At 45.4% G+C, this 21,361-nt stretch overlaps 1 protein-coding gene across 1 annotated transcript in view; it reads right to left on the minus strand.

Moving 5' to 3' along the window:
• The window catches only part of LOC138292726 (cytochrome P450 2D4-like), a 149,824-nt gene extending 130,189 nt beyond the window's left edge, over positions 1–19,635 (minus strand). The window contains exons 1-2 of the mRNA XM_069231464.1: positions 19,072–19,635; positions 5,050–5,221 (exon numbers count right to left, since the gene is read on the minus strand). Of these exons, the coding sequence (XP_069087565.1) occupies positions 5,050–5,221; positions 19,072–19,281 (382 nt within the window). The 5' untranslated portion in view covers positions 19,282–19,635. The remainder of the gene's footprint in view (positions 1–5,049; positions 5,222–19,071) is intronic.
• Positions 19,636–21,361: the final 1,726 nt, after the last annotated feature.

The following is a 21,361-nucleotide window of genomic DNA, read 5'->3' on the forward strand; positions in this document are numbered from 1 at the left end:
ACCCAGCAAAATCAATGTTTTTTTTACAATTTGGGTAGGCGTGGATGATTGTCGGACTCCCATGAATCCACACAAAGGGGCATATTTATACTTCATTTGCGTTACATTTGTGTCATTTATTTTCATGCAAATTCGTCGCAAAACTTACTCCATATTATTTTTTTGATGCTAGACACGTCTGACGTCAAAATATTGGAGTTTGCACCATTGTTTAGATGCGTGAACCTACTTTGCGTCAATGAGATGCAAGGTAAGGGTTCCCATCTAAAAAATGGTGCTGACCCCATAGCCCCATATTTATCTCCCATGCTAAAATGATGCACGGGTAGGAGGAAGGGCTAAATAATAGTGCAAAGCTTACTTTGCACCATTATATAACGCCTGGGCCAGACCAGGCGTTAGGTGACCTGTGGACCTATTTCCATGGTCAAACACCATGGAATAGGTCAACAGGAACACCCCCACCCAAACAAGAGGGACACTGGAGGATGGGGACCCCATCCCAGGTAAATAGGGTAAGTATAGGTGAGTATTTTTATTTTTTGATTAACGTGCCACTGGGGGCCCAACTGGGGGTCCCCTGCGTGGCACAGGGTACAATGGCCATGCCCAGGGGACCCGTGTCCCCTGTGCTAGCCATTGGGTGATGGGCATGACTTCTGTCTTTTCTAAGACAGGAGTCATGTGGTATGCAGTTTTGCATCAAAAAGTATAAATATGGGCCAAAGTGTGTTTACCCTGAAGGCCTTGCAGATCCCAAACTTTCCCCTTGCTTGCAATAGAATTGGGAATGTTTTAGTCCTGAGGGAAGCAGAATGCCTGTTGAGACTTAACTGGGGCCTAATGTCAGGACTGTCCAGATCACCCTCATTATTTTATTAAAATGTATTTATTGTGGAATATTGAGGCAAACACCCTCTATGCCCACTGGTGTGGCAGAAATACTTTATTGCTCTTTTTGGGGTGGGGCAGATCCCTGTGCCAGGATAAGGTGCTTCTGCCTTTTCCCATATGTAAAATCAAGGTATTTAGTGGGATTTCTACTTACCCGGAGGCTGGTTATGTGCAAACCCCCAAACAATCGTATCTCCTTTTTGCCCCACAGAGGGAAAATTAAGGGCAACCCTCCCATTCGGAGCAAACCGCCTATCTGCTCCCTAGGAGAGGAGAAATAGTGTATTGCCCTCTTTTAAGATGGGAGCATAGCCCTATGCCAGGGTGGACTGGCCCCTTTTTTGAAACAGAAAAAATTATGAATTTAGACAAACGATTTGAGAATCAACTCACAGTCTCTCTCAGTAAGTCTGCATAAAATCCCTACAAGGAGAAATTATATTTCACTCCCTGTATTTCATCCTTTTAAATGATTAAAGACATCTCATCTACTAAATCAGAATCCCTTAGAGACCCTTGTCCTTCTAGAAGTTTCATATTATTTAGAGCTCTGTTGTTGCCTTATCTATCAGAACTTTGCAAGTCTTCTATAAAATTAACACAGGATCTGACATTTGAAAACATGCTCAGATTCACCCCCTAAAAAAAGCATCATCCTCCACTGACTCCTCCGAACTGTTGACTTATTTCTTTTTTTCTCTTGGTCATTACAATTTCAGAGAAATCCATTAACAAGCAGCTTACCCATTATTTGGAAACTCAATTTATCCTAGACACTTGCCATCCCAGTTTTCGGCCCGATCACAACACTGAGACTGCATAAGTGACAGCCACTGATCCCTGCAGAATGATCCTAGATCAGTGAGGTTCCACAGCTCTGGTCTTCTTGGACATTTCCTGAAGCTTTTGATACCATATCCCACTATGTTCTATTGGGAAGGGTTTTTCAAAGCTGGATGTGTCGTGATAAGCTCTTAAGTGGCTGGCATCTTTTTAACAGACCGATCCCAAGTAGAGTGTACATCTCTATACCATTCCCACAAGATCAACCTTGAGCTCTACATTATTTCCCATGTATATCTGCTGCCTCTGACTGAACTGGTAACCTCCCATGGCTTTACCATATTATCCTATGATGATGACAATCAAATTGTCATCACAATCTCTGTGATTATGTATGTGAGTTGTATCCCCATGGATGCATTCAAGCTGCTTGAATCTCAATTCAGACAAAATTGAAGTGCTCCTTCTTGGCAGACTGACTCATTTATGGTCCAACAAATTATGATCAGCAGCTCTTGGAGCCGCCCTCTTTACTGTCCAGTCAGTAAGGAATTATGCATGACAATCAGATGTCCATGAGTCAACAAATTCACCTAGTTAGCAGAGCCTGCTTTACAGTTTTGAAAATAGTCAGAAAAATGATTACAACTGCAATCTCAGATATCCTTTACTTAAACACTTATCATCTCCAGGTTGGATTACGCAGTGTTCTTTCACACAAACTAAGAAGATTCAAACCATTGTAGATGGTTTAATTTTCAACTTTCGTATATCCCTTTTTCTGTGAACTGCATTGGCTCTCTATAATTAAAAGAATGACTTTCAAATCTTTTTGCTTAGTTCACAAATATGCTACCTATTAAAAGTGCTATCTGGAAGACACAGATCACATTAAGCAAAGCTCCAAAAACATTTGAGCTATTCCCTCGAAAGCGACATTGAATGTGAGGGTTGAGTTCCAGAGAATGAGTACCTGATGACAGCTACACAGGAAACACTCAAAAACATTCTAGTCAATTTTCTGATACTAGTGGGAAGCTTGAAGACTCTGAAGATCATCAACAATGCAACAACTTGTGTGTCTTGGGTAATGAAGAGCAATAAGAACAGTCTGATTCTAAAACCTCCATGTGCCAGTTGTTCACTACATAATTTAAAAACCTGAAACAATTGAATTTTCAAGCAGATATTCAATGCACCTATCAATTTACTTTCCATAAAAACGAAATCTCATATGCACAATACCCATACGTGTGCCATTTTATTCTCTGTGGATCTTTAGTTTACTGAAATTGTTATGTGACTTGGCATGGCCCACAAAGCTGATCTAGTGTGATAGTGTTGCCTTATTTGTGTGCTCAATTTTCTGCCTTGGCACAGTTGATCACCACAAGTGTTTTAGTTACATTATTATGCCGTTGAATGGCACCAGCGCACAATTATCCCGCAAGAACCCACCACACATAAAGTTGTGAAGTGTCATCAAATGATTTACCTGCTACTGAAGGGAAGGCAAAAGAATTGCATGATCTGTGATCTCAGGTTTAGGATGCAAGCGTAATGGCAAGCATTAATAACCACTACAAAATATGTTCAGCTTTATTAGCGCTATATCATGCTTGTATGAAGTGGTGATGGTTAGTGCTGGCAATATCGGTATGTTTAGATGCTCTTCATATTGATTTTAGACAAATCTTCATCAAATTTGAATAACTTGTTCTCTTTTAAGACTGAAAGTGGTAACTTTCTTGCCATATATTTATTTAACTTTATTGAGGGATAATATTGTTGTATGGGACAGGATGGGGTCTGGCAAGGTCGTGTGAGGTCTTTTAGTTAGGGCAGAGGAATGCTGGGTTGTTAGCAGTAGAGCTTGAACTGCGGTCTAAGTGAACTGGAGGTGGTTGGGGGTGTGGTTAGCAGGAAATAAATGTGGCACCTAGGGCATGTTGGACCTACTCTTATGATTGTTATAGGTTATTACATGGATTATGAAAGCTTTAAGTAAGACAAAAAAGTGCAGAAGGGTTAACGAATCACTGACATCCTAGGGCAGTCTAGGTTAAAAAAAAGAACATTTTTGAAAGAACACTGGAATTAATCTCAATCACTGGTGCTCACTCCAGGCTACCTTCAGACCATTATGTTTTTGCTCACTATTCCATATGCAAATCAATATTGGCACTGCTCCAATAGGAACCATCCAACACAAACTGCTCGGCCAGGTTCTCTCCAGAATGGATGACGATTGTTCTCTCACATCACCTCTATTTCTCTATCTCAATTTATCCTCATATCCAATGTAATTTTGTGGATTTTTGGGGACTCAGACAATCTATATATCGGTTGATTCTGTGTGGTTCAGTTTCTGTAAGTTTAGCACTTTAAGGCATTATTTTGGATTCAATTAATCTAAAATGGGTGATAAAATTAAAAATCATTTTAAAAAAGGGGCCTCAATATAAGTCTTGCTCAGGACCCTAAAAATCCTTAAAATGACACAGCTGCTCTGGAGAACTTTCTCCAGGAACCTGTTTTCTCATTTTTTTAGTGAATGGAAATCTCATGATGTTGAATCCATCCTGGTGAATGACCTGCATGAGAAAAAAATCTGTGCAATCTGTTTTCCTCAGGATCATATAGGTCCATGTTTCAATTTTATGGGGGCACTCTAACAGCAACAGAGAATGAAGTATGATTAAATTCTAACTCAAAAATTGAAACTGAATCCTCGTTAGTGTATCTCACTTTGCATGCAACAGGATTCATTTGCTCCTGAGCTCGTCCTTTTACCGACCTGTCCATCATTCTGTCCAAGCAGCTTCTCGTTCAAAACTCTTGAACGAGTCTACAAAAGGAACCGCATATAATTATATGGACTTGCCATGCTGTGGCAAGTAACTATTTTTTTTCTTCGAAGGAAACATATTTTTGGTGTTTTTCCCTTTACCAGCCTGGATTCTTGCAAATGTCTGACCTTTTCCAAGTTGGAAATAGATGAGAAAAGAACTTTACAAATATGTACATTTCTTGGATTGCACAAAATTACAGGTCATTCTAGCTCTGTAGTGCCCACTCCAAGCCCACGGTAGGTTTACTTACACGAGAATCTTTCTGTGAGTAGTTCCTTTTAAGAGGGTAAAACCAACTTCATGAACTTCGAAAGTGATTTTACACTTGAAAGACAGGGTATTTGCTACAAAAAGACTAACCATAAACATGTACATTGCTTTGTGAATTGGGTGGTTTGTGAACTGAGTCCAAAGAGTTTAGATATCTGACAGATGGCGGAATCTAAGCTCATAGCAAATTACTGCAAAAAATGTTGGTAAAACTCAAAATTGTCTACAGTTGTGGACTGTGGGCACTTACCTGAACAGTTCTCCTTAAAGGCATGCTTCTCGTTAACTGAAAAATGCGGTCGGTCTGAAGTGTCGTCAGATTTGTTAACGAGCCCCTCCTTTACTGACTCAAACCCATTGATGACCACCACTTTGTCCCAGCAGAATTGCAAGCTGAAGACATCGCCATACTTTTTCTTGAGCTGCAGTAAAGTAAGCGAGGAAACAGAGGTAAATAGTAAGGCAGTGCTTGCTGCAGACACCTTTTACCACCATATTATGAAAAGAGAGTTTGCAGAAGTGGTATTGTGTGACAAAAATACTTGCGCATTTTTGTTGTGTTGCATTTTATTGTGGTGGTTATGTATTCAGATTTTTTGTCTGTTGTGTTTTGTGGTGCAGTCTTCCATTGTGTATTGCTGTGATAAAATATGGCTGTTGCATGTGCATTCAGTTTGTTGTGTTGTGCCATCATGTTTTAGTTGGGCTGCTTTTTTGCTTTGTGGTATCTTAGCGTATAGTTTTCTGTTGTGCTGTGCAATTAGTTAGGAGTTGCCAAGAAATGCTGCTAAAATCTAGCCAAAAGCATGTCATTTTGTTAACGGGTGCAAACATCCATTTAACACTGTCAAAGGTGGTACAATATGACTGTTGCGGCCAAAAATAGCGACAAAGGCCTGTCTCAAATTAGCCCTTTCAATGTTCACTTTTGTGACCTGGCTAAAAGACAGAAGGAGGGAGAGGAACAAATCAGGCTATGTGGAGAGAAGAGGGAAATAGACAGTGAATGAGACCACGCAAGGAGAATAGGGACGAGACAAAGGGATACTGTCCATTGTTAGATACAGATGTTCATGCATGCTCAGGTGATACATATTCTTCTCTGAGCGTAAAATGTTAACTCAAATTAAACCTTTTTTTTCTGACAAAGGCAGGGGAAGCCCAGAGTGGCCAAGTTCACCAGAGTTTATAGGAAAATCATAATATGCACTGTCTCATTGTGATAGGTAACCTGTTCCAAGGAGCCACTGACTTCCAATGAGAGTCAATGTCACATTTTACGACTGATGTTAATCACAATTTCTCTTAATTTTCCTATAAAAGCTTTTGCAGAGTATGAACAAAATACCAAGGGTGGTGTAACATGTCACATTAAGAAAATAGATATGATCAAAACTAAAGGTATGTAGAGGAGAAGTCGGAGTGCACAGGGGGACTCCATGTTGAGTTATCTGGAAGTGTCAAACTCGCAAAGCTGATTACATTCAGCTAAGTAGGGTGGTGTAATCCTGTAGGGACTACGTTACTGTACCGGAACACCCTTAAAATCTTTTGCTGCCAGTAGGTATGATCACTGGATATCTGACCTGACAGAAGACAACTTGAACGTCTGCAATATCATAACAGAGTAACAATGTGCATTAAGGGATACAACTTCAACCCAACACTTTCAGCGTATTCGTGCAGCTTTGGGTTGAGGTTCCCAAGTAAAAATTATTTATAAATTCACCCCAATTAGTAGGCATTTTTTTAATTACTATTGTTTGTTACTGAATGCTTTCTCCTCATCTTTTAATTAAATGGTTAAGGAGTTCTTATCACTATGGTTTTTATTGTGGCTTTTGAAGGTTTTTGATTTGCAGTTAACCGATTTGAAGGCAACTGGATTATGGGTTTGCTATCTCTTTAAAAACGATGATCTCACTGAATGACACGTGGTAGACCTGGCATCCTGGGGTGGTCTCCCCTGTCTTTTTTGCCTCTGCTTCCTATGTTTTGACTGTGTGTTGGACTTTGTTTTTGCTGCTTTTGGTACTCTGGGCACTTTACCACTGCTGACTAGTGCTAAAATGCAAGTGCTCCATCTGTAAATTTCACATGTAATTGGCTTTTCAATGATTGTTATATTTGATTTACTAGTAAGTCCCTCGTAAAGTGCACCAGAAATGCCCAGGGAGTGTATATCAAATGCTACTAGTGAGCCTGCAGCACTGATTGTGCCACTCTCATGAAGAACCCTGTAAACATAGCTCGGACCTGCCACTGCAGTGTCTGTGAGTGCAGTTTTAAACTGCCAATTCGGCCTGGCAAGTGTACCCACTTGCCAGGCCCAAACCTTCCCTTTTTGGTGATATAAGACACCCCTAAGGTAGGCCCTAGGTAGCCCCATGGGCAGGGTGCAGTGTATTTTAAAGCTGGGACATGTATTGATGTGTTGTACATGTCCTAATAGTGAATTACTGCCAAATGTGGTTTTCACTGTTGCAAGGCTTATCCTTCTTACAGGTTAACATGGGGGCTGCCTTTGAATATCGTTTAAGTGCAGTTTCCCTTTGGGAGCAGATACAGATAAGGAGTTAGGGTCTCTGAACTCACAATTTAAAAATACATATTGTGGTAAAGTTGCTTTTTAGATTGTCAGTTTGAAAATGCCACGTTTAGAACAGGACATTTTCTTGCTAAAACCATTCTGTGACTCTGCCTGCTTGTGTAACCCCCCTGCCTGGGTCAGACTGACAGCTGGGCTGTTTGTGAATCTCCACTAGACAGTGACACAAAGGGAGCTGGGGTTTAGTCTGCATATCCTGAATGGCCATCTGGGCTAAAGTGGAGGGAGGTGTGGTCACTTACACCTGAATGGGCTGTGCCTACCATCACACAATGCAGTCTCCAACTCCCTGGTGTGTATCTGGGGCCAGGCCTTGGGAAGGCAGGCTCTTGTGAACAACAGAGACTTTCCTTTGAAGTCTGCCTACTTCAAAGGCAGAAAGGGGTATAAGTAGTGGACCCAAACCCCCAGATTTTAGATTGCTTCTGGATTCAAGAGGAACCTCTGCCAAGGAGCCGTGCTGAAGAGCTGGAGGAGGAGTAATGCCCCTCTGCCTGTGACTGTGCTGAGTTGACCTGCAGTTGCTGCTTCTGACTGAGAGAGGACAAAGACTGGACTTTGTGGTATATTCCTGCTTGTGAAGTCTCTCTAAGGGCTTCAACTGAGTTTGTCTCCTGTTTTGAAGTCTCAGGGCCATCAAAGACTTCCACAGGTAGAATCTGGACTCTCTGCTGAGACTCCTGCCCTGCCAAGTAGTGCCCTATCCAGTCCCTGAAATGGAGAAGCTGTTAGAACACGGACTGAAATCCATGCACAGGAAGCTGTGCTGGGAAAATTTCGATGCATCATCTGCAACGCGGCTGTAAACACCATGTGCCACCCGCCTCATGACTGAAATCGACGCACCACCTGCATCGCGGCTGGAGAAATGACGCAACACCTGCTCATTGCTGCTAAAATATACGCAAACCCCACAGAGCACGGTTTTCCATCACTGTGTGGTTGGATTTCACACGCATCATCGCTGGGCATTGATGAAGCAGAAAAAGAAAGGCTAACAAATATTCATATATCATGTAACAAAATCGTATTATGCAATGTGTGTTTTAGCAAAGAAAAATAATGTACGTAGAAAATGTGCCCTCGAGGTAGTGCGCCATCAGTATAAGTGAGCTTGATTAATTATGAAGTATCGAAAATGTAGTAATCCGTCATAATTGCAGATGTATCTTATGATTTTCTCATTAAAACTGTTGTATGCTTAGCTTAAATTTAGCAGAGGCTTTGGCCTAGTCGCCTGGTCTCAATTTTAACTGCGTGGTTTTCACTTTTTATTAACAAACATATATTCTGTGCTTTTAAAAGCTGTATTTTTCCAGTAGAATGACTAATGCACTTATCTCAAGGTTTCGTGCTAGGCAGGTTTCATCCCTTTTGAAGCAAGGTCAGTTTCTGCAGGTGCAGACAATAAAGACACTGATATAGAAATAATTGGCAAACTTTGTTGCAACTTGTGTTCCAAAGCTCCAAGGACACCTTATGCATAAATTAGTATTAAGAGAAAGACACTATTCATTGGTCAAAAGGAAGCCACCCTATGAACCCTCCAATGGAAGACACTGCAGAATTTGGAACGTTTCTTACTTAAACCCACCAGACAAAGAGAAGTCAGCCATTTTCTTCGATGCCATTTTCAAGCCAGATTCAAGACGCCATTTTAAATGACCCTTTGATGCTTTTCTCTATCCCAGAGAGAGAGACTTTAAAGAATTCTCACCCTAGAGACTTTAACTTTAACCTTACCCCGTCTTGCCCATGCAATAACTTTTGCCCATTTTCCTTGCTGCTGCAAGGAAAACTTGACTTAAACTTTGCCCCTTTGAAATTTGCCCATGCTGATCGAACCGGTACCTGAAGGACGAAGACTTACCTTGAGTGCTGATTGTATTTGGTAAATATGAAAGGATGAATGTATTATGCATTGTGTTGGACCTGGCTTTTTGACGGGGACATCCCCAAACTTTTTGCCTCCTAACTCCTATTTTTTCTGACCTGTTGTTGTTGGCTTTTGACCTCTGGGCACTTTACCACTGCTAACCAGTGCTAAAGTGCATATGCTCTCCGGGTAAATTGTACTACTGATTGGTTTATCCATGATTGACTATTTAATTTACTTGTAAGTCCCTGGTAGAGTGCACTACATGTGCCTAGGGCAGGTAGATTAAATGCTACTAGTGGGCCTGCAGCACTGGTTGTGCCACCCACCTCAGTAGCCCCTTAAACCTGTCTCAGGCCTGCCATTGCAAGGCCTGTGTGTGCAGTTTCACTGCCACTTCGACTTGGCATTTAAAAGTACTTGCCAAGCCTAGAACTCCCCTTTTACTACATATAAGTCATCCCTAATGTGTGCCCTAGGTAACCCCTAGAGCAGGGTGCTGTGTAGGTAAAAGGCAGGACATGTACCTGTGTAGTTATATGTCCTGGTAGTGTGAAACTCCTAAATTCGTTTTTACACTACTGTGAGGCCTGCTCCTTTCATAGGCTAACATTGGGGCTGCCCTCATACACTGTTGAAGTGGCAGCTGCTGATCTGAAAGGAGCAGGAAGGTCATATTTAGTATGGCCAGAATGGTAATACAAAATCCTGCTGACTGGTGAAGTCGGATTTAATATTACTATTCTAGAAATGCCACTTTTAGAAAGTGAGCATTTCTTTGCACTAAAAACTTGTTGTGCCCTTCAATCCACGTCTGGCTAGGTTTAGTTGACAGCTCCTTGTGCATTCACTCAGACACACCCCAAACACAGGGAACTCAGCCTCACTTGCATACATCTGCATTTTGAATGGGTCTTCCTGGGCTGGGAGGGTGGAGGGCCTGCCCTCACACAAAGGACTGCCACACCCCCTACTGGGACTCTGGCAGACAGGATTGAGCTGAAAGGGAACTTGGTGCATTTCTTAGAGACTCTTTGAAGTCACCCCCACTTCAAAGGCACAACTTAGTATAAAACAGGGCCTCTGCCCTACCTCATCAGACACTTGCTGGAGAAGAAACCTGAACCAGAAGTTACATCCTGCCAAGAAGAACTGCCTGGCTGCTCAAAGGACTCACCGGTCTGCTTTTCTACAAAGGACTGCTGCCTTGCTGTTGGCCTGCTGCCTTGCTGAACTCTTGCCTGGCTGTAAAAGTGCTCTCCAAGGGCTTGGATAGAGCTTGCCTCCTGTTCCCTGAAGTCTCAGGACCAAAAAGACTTCACTCTTCCTCTTGGACGCTCCGTGCGCCGAACTTTTCGACGCACAGCTTGTTCCGCGTCAAGAAAAACGCCGCACACCGACGCTGATCAACGCGACGCCTTCGGGACGACCGAAACTTTGACGCACGGCCTCGCAAGGACAACGCCGCCCGACTCCGCAGGAGAAATCGACGCGACGCCTGCCGTGAGATCAAAACTTTGACGCACGGCCTCGCAAGGACAACGCCGCCCGACTCCGCAGGAGAAATCGACGCGACGCCTGCCGTGAGATCGAAACTTCGACGCGCAGCCCCGCAGAACGACGCGCAGCCGGAAAACAAGCAGGAGAATCCACGCACAGACCCGGGACATCTGGTAATCCCCGCGACCCACAGAAAGAGACTGTCCGCGCGCCGGAAAACGATGCCCGACTTCCCCGCGTGGAAAATAACGACGCAAGTCCTTGTGTGCTGGGGAGAAATTGACGCACACACCCTTTTTCCACGCACCTCTTCCTTTGTGGCCCTCTGAGGAGATTTTCCACCAGAAACCAGGTACTTTGTGTTTGAAAGAGACTCTGTTTACTTTCTAAAGACTTAAGACACTTTATATCACTTTTCAGTGATATCTTTACAAATTCATATTGCATCTTTGATCGTTTTGACCTGAAGATACCCAGATAAATATTATATATTTTTCTAAATACTGTGTGGTGTATTTTTGTGGTGTTATGCTATGGTGTTCTATGATTTATTGCACAAATGCTTTACACATTGCCTTCTAAGTTAAGCCTGACTGCTCGTGCCAAGCTACCGGAGGGTGAGCACAGGCTGATTTTGGATTGTGTGTGACTTACCCTGACTAGAGTGAGGGTTCTTGCTTGGACAGAGGGCAACCTAACTGCCAACCAAAAACCCCATTTCTAACATTGGTGATCAGCGGTGAGGATAGGACTTGTGTTTGTGCAGTGACATACAGTAGCTAAGTAATTCACTACCTACCCACAGTTGAAGGTCAACTTGATTTTTCATCTTTTTTGGCTCTTGGTTCTCTGATGTCCTCCTGGATATACTATTGATATTTTGGACTTTGGATTTTGGTTTTTGCTGATAAGATCTTATCAAAATGGGATTGTGTACCTACTCATTCTTTGTTCGTACGGACCACCTCACTAAGGCTGACCTAAGGAAGCTTTGCAGAAAATGGGGCCTTCCTGTAGCAAGGAGATCTACTAAGGCGGAGATGCTCCATCACTACATAGTCTGGGGGGAGGAAAGATGGGCAGGGAGAGAGGCAGCAAGAAACCAAATGACTAAGTACCCCTCAGATGAGGAGGAGGACTACTCACATGAGGAGGAAGACTGCTCACATGAGGAGGAAGACTACTCAGATGAGGAAAGAGAACCAGTGGGAGATGAATGGCTCCTAGCTCTAGAGCGGTGTCTAGAAGAGCTAGATGAGCAGCTTGAAAGGGCTGAGGCAGCAAGTCTCTTAGCCCTGGAAGAAGAAAAGATTGCAGCTCAAGAGCTGAGCTGTAAAGAGCTGAAACTGGAGGCCGGAAGGGCTGAGTCCAGTTCAGATGGTGGCAGCAAAAATCTTGCATCCAGTACTGCTGAAGAAGGGCACAAGCCCAGAGATGTGGTGCCCAACTTGAAGAAGGGAGTTGACACACCCCAGGCGGTTCAAGGGTATGAGGTAGTTCCCGTTATGCACAGGGTCCCTGAGAAGGATTGGGGAACTGGCACAGGGAGTCATATTCCTACTGGGGGGAGGGACACTTTACTGACTCTAGCAGAGAGTGACAGAGGAAAGGGTTCCCCCCTGGTGGACGTCCTGGATATAGAGTGTAGAGACATCCCAGAAGAGTTTGGGTTGAGTGTCAGGGACAGACAGATACTGTCTCACCAGTCTCAGGAGGGCGAAGTAGAGTGCTTTTCCAAGGTTGAGTTACTGGGTGGTTGGGTGAAGGGTACTGTGGTTAATACATGTGAAGGGCAGAGTGATGTAATTGCTGGAGAGCATATGTCTGGTCCTTATTTTCCAGAGCTACGCCAACACCAGGTGGAGTGTGAGTTCTCTGACCCCAGGGAGCTTACAATGGAGGCAGACTTCTGGGTGAGTACCAGAGAGTCTGAAGAGGCATTTGGGGGTGCTCCTGAAGGGAGTGGTCTAGGTGGTTCCCAACCGAGTGTGGTGGGAAAGGATTGTAGTGTCCCAGGTAGGTCCCAGGTCCTAGAGGGTTCCATGAGGGAACACCAGGAGGGAAGCCTAGCCTGTACCGTAGGGCCACCTTTTGAGGGAAGCCCCGCAGTGTCAGAAGAACTTGGGGGGGTGACTGTAGCCAGCATCCCAACAGTTCTGGTGTCTGGCAGTACCCCTCATAGTGAGGGGGTGCAGAAGTCCAGACATAGGGTTGAGAGGGGGTTGCAGACCCCAGTGGAGGACCTTGAGAGTCAGGGGACAGCTCTGAGAGCAGAGCCCCCCAGGAATGACCCAGGTGAAACCGTTTCTGGTTTGGGGGAAACCCAGACTCTGCCAGATGGGCAGAGGTCGGGAGACCTGCGCCAACCAGACTCTTGTGTGGCCCTTGGGGACGGTGTGTTCCTTGTGGGGGGTGGGAGTGCCCCCCAGGAAGTCCTGGCATGCCAGGCAAAGATTCAACCTCAGGGTGGTGACTCTGGGTTGGATATCCAGGTTCAGAGGTTAAACTCTGACCTGGTGGGAGGTAGATGTGCCTCCCAAGAAGTCCTGCTGTGCCAGGCAATTGTCCAACCTCAGGGTGTTGACTCTGGGTTGGATGACCAGGTTCAGAGGTTAAACTCTGACCTGGCGGGGGGTAGGTGTGCCCCCCAGAAAGTCCTGGCGTGCCAGGCAATTGCCCAACCTCAGGGTGGTGACCCTGGGTTGGGGAACCAGGCTCAGAGGGTAGACTCTGACCTGGTGGGAGGTAGGTGTGCCTCCCTGGAAGTCCTGGCCTGCCAGGCAATGGTTCAACCTCAGGGTGGTGACTCTGGGTTGGCTAACCAGGTTCAGGGAATAAGCTCTGACCTGTTGGGGGGTAGGCGTGCCCCCCAGAAAGTCCTGGCGTGCCAGGCAATTGTTCAACCTCAGAGTGCTGACTCTGGGTTGGATAACCGGGTTCAGAGGTTAAACTCTGACCTGGTGGGGGTAGGTGTGCCCCCCAGAAAGTCCTGGCATGCCAGGCAATTGTTCAACCTCAGGGTGGTGACTCTGGGTTGGATACCCAGGTTCAGAGGTTAAACTCTGACCTGGTGGGAGGTAGGTGTGCCTCCCAAGAAGCCCTGCTGTGCCAGGCAAATGTCCAACCTCAGGGTGTTGACTCTGGGTTGGATGACCAGGTTCAGAGGTTAAACTCTGACCTGGTGGGGGGTAGGTGCGCCCCCCAGAAAGTCCTGGCGTGCCAGGCAATTGCCCAACCTCAGGGTGGTGACCCTGGGTTGGGGAACCAGGCTCAGAGGTTAAACTCTGACCTGGTGGAGGGTCAGTGTGCCCTCCAGGAAGTCCTGGCGTGCCAGGCAATTGTTCAACTTCAGGGTGGTGACTCTGAGTTGAATGGCCAAGTTCAGAGGTTAAACTCTGACCTGGTGGAGGGTCAGTGTGCCCTCCAGGAAGTCCTGGTGTGCCAGGCAATTGTTCAACTTCAGGGTGGTGACTCTGAGTTGAATGGTCAGGTGCAGAGGTTAAACTCTGACCTGGTGGGGGGTAGGTGTGCCTCCCAGGAAGTCCTGGTTTGCCAGGCAGTGATCCAGTCTGAGGGTACAGACCCTGGGCTGGAAGACCAGGTTCAGGGTGTCCCCCCGGACCTGGAGGGAGGGGCTACTGATAACAGTGCCCCTACCATGTTGTCTTCTGAGGAGGCCACTCCTAGTTGGAGGGTGCTGGACCCCAGAAGGGAGGGCAGGGGGAGGGAAGCCTCACCCCGGGCCCTAGTCCAACCTGAAGGTACAGGCCCCAGGTTGGAGGGCCAGTTGCAGGTTGACAGCCCTGCACTGGTGGAGGAATGGTACAGGGTGACTTCTGTAAGCACCCTGACCATGTTGGACTCTGGGGGTACCGCTCCAGGAGGGAGGGTACAAAGCCCCAGAGGGGAGGACCAGGTTCAGGCTGTCATCCCTGACCTGGTGGAAGGGAGAGTGGTTAAAGGGTGCCCAGCACCTGGGGCTACCGCCCCCCACTCTCCACAGCCACAGTGGTTGGAGAGCTTTGAGAGGCCTGGGGCCTGGCTCTCATCCCTGGCAGCTGGCAGTAATCACTGTGGCTTGCTGTCCGGGTGCATTTCTAACACATTGTATTTTCCTTCTTAGGTACCAACTGCTTATTTTGATAGGGCCTAAGCTAGAAGTTTTCTAAATTTATGTTGATTAAATTCTTTTGCATGAAGCCCCACATGCCAATGCTAATCAGAGGTTAGTTGAGGTATTCACCTGATGCACCATGCTGAATTGAAATCTTGTTATGCTGACCAATGTATGCAATTAGTCAAATTCAGTTACTCATATTAGTGATTTGCATTGCTATAACCGAGTGCATTATATTCCAGATTTTGCGTAGATTGCGTTTCTTCCGTCGCTATGGACAGCTAGTAATGTTCGTATAGGTATACCATTTGATTTTGAGACTTACTTATATTGTGCTAGCTTTGTTAATATAGGGAAATAAACCCATTAACTTTTAATAAACCGATGTGGTTATTCATGACTGAAAGGTCATGGTGTGTCTAATTACTGATTTTCTGTTTAATTAAGCAGTTGATTGATTACTAATTGAGTATTGGTTATTGATTATAAATGGTCATGGATTATTGATTTGAGGGATCCGACTAGTCTTTGGATGAGGAGAGCTCAACCCGGTCAAAAGATTCACCGACCTCCGGCGTGTCCAAGTATAAGTAATTTATATGGACTGAACGCGCTATCAGCATCCAAATCAACTTGATCCTGCACAGACCCAAGGTGCACAGTCCGGAAATCGACTCATTGATCCCTTGCTTGCGAGAAAAACACACACATTGCTGACTTTTTCGACACACGCTCAGCAACTTTATTTTTGATGCAAATCAGGTTCTTTGTGTAACAACAACGTTTCCATTGTTTTCTATGGAATGAGAATCTATTATTTAAAACAATCATAACTCTACTGGTGTATGTTGCATTTTTGTTGTTTTGGTCTTGTTTGATTTAAATAAATATTGCCTATTTTCTAAACTGGTGTGGTGTTCATTTTGTACTGTATTACTGTGTGCACTTTACACATTGTCTTTGAGATAAGCCTGACTGCTTGTGCCAAGCTACCAAGGGGTTGAGCAGGGGTTATCCAAGTGTGTATCTCCATTGCCCTGACTGGAGTGAGGGTCCTTGCTTGGGTAGAGTACAAACTAACTGCTAACCAGAGACCCCATTCCTAACAACACCATTTTGCTGTCACATACTCTGCAGCTAGCAAATCACAGGGCTTGTGACTACAAAACTGTTTCTGGCTATGTATTAAACCCTTTTTGTGAGTCAGAAAGGCCTTTCCAACTCATACAAAGGGTTCTGCAGAGCATTTCACTTTACAAATAGGAGGGGCTGTGAAAGGAGCATACCCTCCCAATTGCAATTTGCAAAGGTAAGTATCATTCTCATGAGACCACAATTGTGGATGCAAACAATTAAAAAATACTTACACCTTAAAGGTGTTGTAAGTGAGTCACAATGTCGAAGCTGGTCTTGTGCCATTAGCTATTTTTAGGAGTGGTGGCATTGTAAGATCCAGTTTAATGGACTATAGGGCACGCAGGGCTTACATTGCCTCAGCCGTGAGGGCAGGGGTACATTGCCTCTGATGTCCTGGGATCCATTCTACTATGGTTCTGCAAAACTAGGCCAAGTACTACGCCTTCATCACTTCACTCTGTTATTGATGGCAAGTAGTCACAGGCTCTTCAGGGAGCTAGCTTGGGGATGTGGAAACACAGGACTGAGCAGTCTCCCAGCTGTGCAATAACTGTTTGTCCAAACCAGTACTTAACTTTGATAAAGAAAATTACTTTAAGACAAATGTTAACTTAATACTACACATAAAATGCTACAGGCCAAATATGTCTAATGGCACTTGTGGTACTGTGCCCCGGTTCTTGGTCCCTAGTTGCAATATCTTCTGAATGTCTCTTCCTCTTCTTCTAAACAGATCCCTCTCTCGGAGTTCAAGTTGTAAGGGAGGTCTAAAGGCTCAGTGCAAATTACCCCTTGTTATAGTTTGTTTGCTGAGCTATTTTCAAAACAAGCCCCGTTTCCTAGTTCTCACCACAGCTGTGTTACCTCAGTCCTTTTCGAATGGCTAGTAGGGACTACAGTATGCATCTTTCTCACTCCTTCTTCCAGGAGAAGACACACCTGCTGGAGGTTTCCCACCCATTTTCGAGTCCTGAGCTAAAAGGACCACTAGACTACCTCATTGAGAAGTCACTGACCTCTCGCCCCCACTACCACATGAGTCAAGTGCTGAAGGGGTTGTGTCTGTCCCAGCTTCTTCAGACCCATAGCAGGGCACCTCAGAGGCAAATGTCTCCAGAATTCACGGCTGAGGTCAGTAGGTCCTGATTGTCCCAATGCCTCCAAATTAGGTCTTGGCACTGTCCTCTGTAGTCATTTTGTCCCTTGAACCCTCTACGCTTCTGCTTCTTTTTATATATGTTCTCTTGCAACATTATGCCCAGCACACAGTTAATTTTCTCAGCTACCCGCCAGACAACAGACTTCAGAACAAGCACCATGCTTTCCTCCAGTTTGTGAATGACGGTTATTCAAGGGGGCCGGAACACAAGCTTTCTACTTCTACAGTAAAGGTTTTATGGAAAAGTGTGACACAATAGTTAGAGGGCAGACCCTGATGCAGAGATCTGGCCGGGGGCCAGGGTTCAATTCCCACCTGAGTGGGCCTTGGGCTCAATTCCCTTGGACCAGATAATTCTTGTCTCGGTGCCTACTCTAATTAATGGTTCCCATTCTGTAACTCTGAGCAGTGGCTTGCTTAATCTCCACAACTGCCCTGACAGGGCTTGGATGCCTAGCTTCACCCTGGGGGTTGCCCAGCAGTGGGCACTTCACAGGGAAAAGCCAGGAGGGGTTCCACAGCGGTATCCGTACAGCGCCTTGAGACCCTAAGGGGTGAGTAGTGCGCTATACAAGTGCGAGGTTTACAGCTTATCCTTACAGAAGTTCTACGTTGGACGCGCCGATACTTTGGCCCGTATTTATACTCCGTTTGCGCCGAATTTGCGTAGTTTTTTTCGACGCAAATTCGGCGCAAAACTAACGCCATATTTATACTTTGGCGTTAGACGCGTCTAGCGCCAAAGTATTGGCAAATAGCGTAATTTTTTTGCGTGAACGCCTTCCTTGCGTTAATGAGATGCAAGGAAGGCGTTCCCGTCTAAAAAAATGACGGCGACGCAAATGCGTCGTATTTATACTCCCGGGCAAAAATCACGCCCGGGAGTTGGCGGGTCAAAAAACCCCGCATTTGCGCCACTATTTAACGCCTGGGTCAGGGTAGGCGTTAAGGGGCCTGTGGGCTCAAAATGAGCCCACAGGTGCCCTCCCCTGCCCCCAGGGACCCCCCCTGCCACCCCTGCCCACCCCAGGAGGACACCCAAGGATGGAGGGACCCACCCCAGGGACATTCAGGTAAGTTCAGGTAAGTATTATTTTTTATATTTTTTTACTTTTTTTTGGGTGGCATAGGGGGGCCTTATTTGTGCCCCCCTACATGCCACTATGCCCAATGACCATGCCCAGGGGACACAAGTCCCCTGGGCATGGCCATTGGGCAAGGGGGCATGACTCCTGTCTTTACTAAGACAGGAGTCATGAAATGGCGTCTGGGCGTCGTAAAAAAATGGCGCAAATCGGGTTGAGGCGATTTTTTTGCCTCAACCTGACTTGCCCCATTTTAAGACGCCCTAACGTCATTTTTTCCCAACGCCGGCGCTGCCTGGTCTACGTGGTTTTTTTCCACGCATACCAGGCAGCGCCGGTCTGCTTGCGCCGGCTAACGCCATTCCATAAATATGGCGCCCGCATGGCGCTTCAGAATGGCGTTAGACGGCGCTAAATTTTTTGACGCTAAACTGCGTTAGCGCAGTTTAGCGTCAAAAAGTATAAATATGGGCCTTTATTTCTGCAGCTGTGTGCTATCCAAGGCAATCATCGATCCTGTGCCTGTATTCGGGGAAGAGACATTATGAGGTAATGGCTCGCTAGTGACGAGTTATTACAAGCAAATGGTGACGTAACTATCTTATTACGGAAGCGTTCAAACATCAGAAAACACCTGCAATAAGAAATTAAATTACGGCTATTGATAGTGAAATAGCGCTCCCTAGTGCCTTTATCCTGTATATTATTGTAAATGTTTCCCATTCTTCACTTCACTACACAGTCAAACAAAACTCATTGCCTGAAAGCTGTTCTCTGCCGACAGACTTACCTGAGCACAGTATTTGGGAAGATTTGTGAAATCCGCCTGCAGAATGTTCCCAAAAAAAGGCCAGGATGAGGGTCCGGGTGGGTATCGGCTCGAACTCCTCCGGCGTTTCAGGAAGTCAAAGAGCAGAGCAAAGGCGGTGAAGAAAAGAGCCAGCATCGTCAGGAAGGTACCCGAGGGCAGGAGGGACCAGGGCGCTGAGAGCATACTCATGCTTGCTCCTTCTGACTCGCTACCAAAAGTTCACTTTCTGTTTCTTCGTTCCAACCTCTTCGTCTGTGTATTAAATTGTAGTGCTTACTTATTGAAGCTGGTTATGCGCCAATATACCGGTACAGTCTCTTCACGCTGCCTTTCTCTCGCCTTTTTCTCTTCTATTCTATCTCTGACAATGTCTTCTTTAGCAGTGCCTCCCTCCCCTCACTCCTCTACCTCAGTTCCACAGTTTTATCTCTTCTACTCGCATTTCCTAGTTCCGCCAAATTATATGTTTCCACTTGTCAGCCTCCTCTCTGTCCTGCCTCTCCTGTCTGCTCCCAGTAATATGTTCCTTTCACCTGTCACTTTGCCCCCTCTCTCCCTTCTTCGTATCTAGGAGTTTTTATGCAGACATGTGATCTTTTGGACAGGTGATCTGCCTCTCTCATTGGCCACAAATGGAAGGGGGTGGGATAGTGTAGTCCGGCTGAATGAGGGAAAGCAGGAACTGATGTTGGCTATTCAGGCCACGGAAAAATCCAATAGGCTTGACTTTTGTTTAATATCTGAGCAGGGCCGGTTTTAGGACAGTGGATGTGTGCCGCCGCAACTGGTGCCGACCTCGGGGGCGCTGCGTTTAAAAATAACTTATTAGTTTGAAGGTACCTGCTTCAGTGTTCCTTGTGTGTCAAGCAATTTTCAGGTAACGTTACAAATGTCATTTTAACCCTGTGATTAATGTTAATGCTGGAGAGGGATCACCGTTTTGTTCAGTGGCAGTTTTGACTCATAAAGTAGTGTAGACGGTTAATGCGCTTGCTGTAAAGATTGTGTACCATGCAGATCACAGATTGCGAATGAACTATTAGTAGAGCTGTAAAAATGAAATGCATGTCAGGAAGAGGCTCTGGAGAGATGAGGTGTATTGGTGGAGGGTGGTAGTGAGGGAATTAGTGGAGTAGGTCGTCATTGGGGGGCACCAAAAAAAATTGTCGCCCTGGGTACCACCAGAGCTTATTCCAGCCCTGTGTCTGAACACATGGGCAGAGATCATACTTAAATGTTCATATGCAGCAGAGCAGAGTGCCTACAGATATCAGCTCACACATAGAACAACCAGTGGCGGCTGCCACTGAACGAGTGTGGCGGGATGGGTGGAACGGACAGGGCGGGGGAGTTAACATTTTTTTTTTTTTAAACACTTACCTTCTCCTTTTGAAGACAAGGCTCCTCTCTCCTCTTCCCAGAAGGACACAGGCTCTGAGCCAATCACTACGCTGCTGTCACCAGCATGACAGCAGCGTAGTGATTGGTCTGAGTGGCCTGCTTTGGTGCTCAGATTGGGAGTGGGCGCCTGTGCATGTGCTCCACTCAGCTGTGCAATAAAGCCGGGTGGAGAACATGCAAAGTGCGCATGTCTGTTTGGCTGGCCCAATACGCCCGGCTAAACAGACATGCACACTTTATGGAGCACATACCACCTCCTCCAACCTTCATCTGGCCCTCTCCAGCACAGCCCAGCCCGCTCCCTTACTTCCAGGAAAAATGATATGATAATAATATAGCATTATTATCATTTTATTTTTCCTTTTGCTAAAATCCAGTGGGGCAACGCTCAGTCGAGGAGCCGCGGCTGAGAACAACACATCAGACACTGACAAATACATGTGATGACGCAGAAAAGAAGGTCTAACATATATTCATATATCATATAATCAAACTCGTATAAGGTAGTGTGATTTTAGCAAAGAAAAATAATGTACGTGGGAAATTGTGCCCATGGAGTAGTTCGCCATTATTATAAACAAGCTTATATTAATCCTGAAGAATAGAAAATGTAGTAATCCGTCATAATTGCAAATGTATTCTATGATTTGCTTGTCAAAACTGTTATATGCTTAGCTTAAATTTAGTAGAGGCTTTGGCCTAGTTGCCTGGTCTCACATTTAACTGCGTGCGTTTCACTTGCATGAACAAAGACAGCATTTTAATTTAAAGGTTGTATTTTTCCAGTAGAGATGACTAATACTTTTATCTCAAGGTTTCGTGCTAGGCTGGTTTCATCCCTTTTTAGCAAGGTCAGTTTCTGCAGGTG

This window comes from Pleurodeles waltl, chromosome 4_2 (genome assembly GCF_031143425.1).
Source record: "Pleurodeles waltl isolate 20211129_DDA chromosome 4_2, aPleWal1.hap1.20221129, whole genome shotgun sequence".
Lineage (NCBI taxonomy): Eukaryota > Metazoa > Chordata > Amphibia > Caudata > Salamandridae > Pleurodeles > Pleurodeles waltl.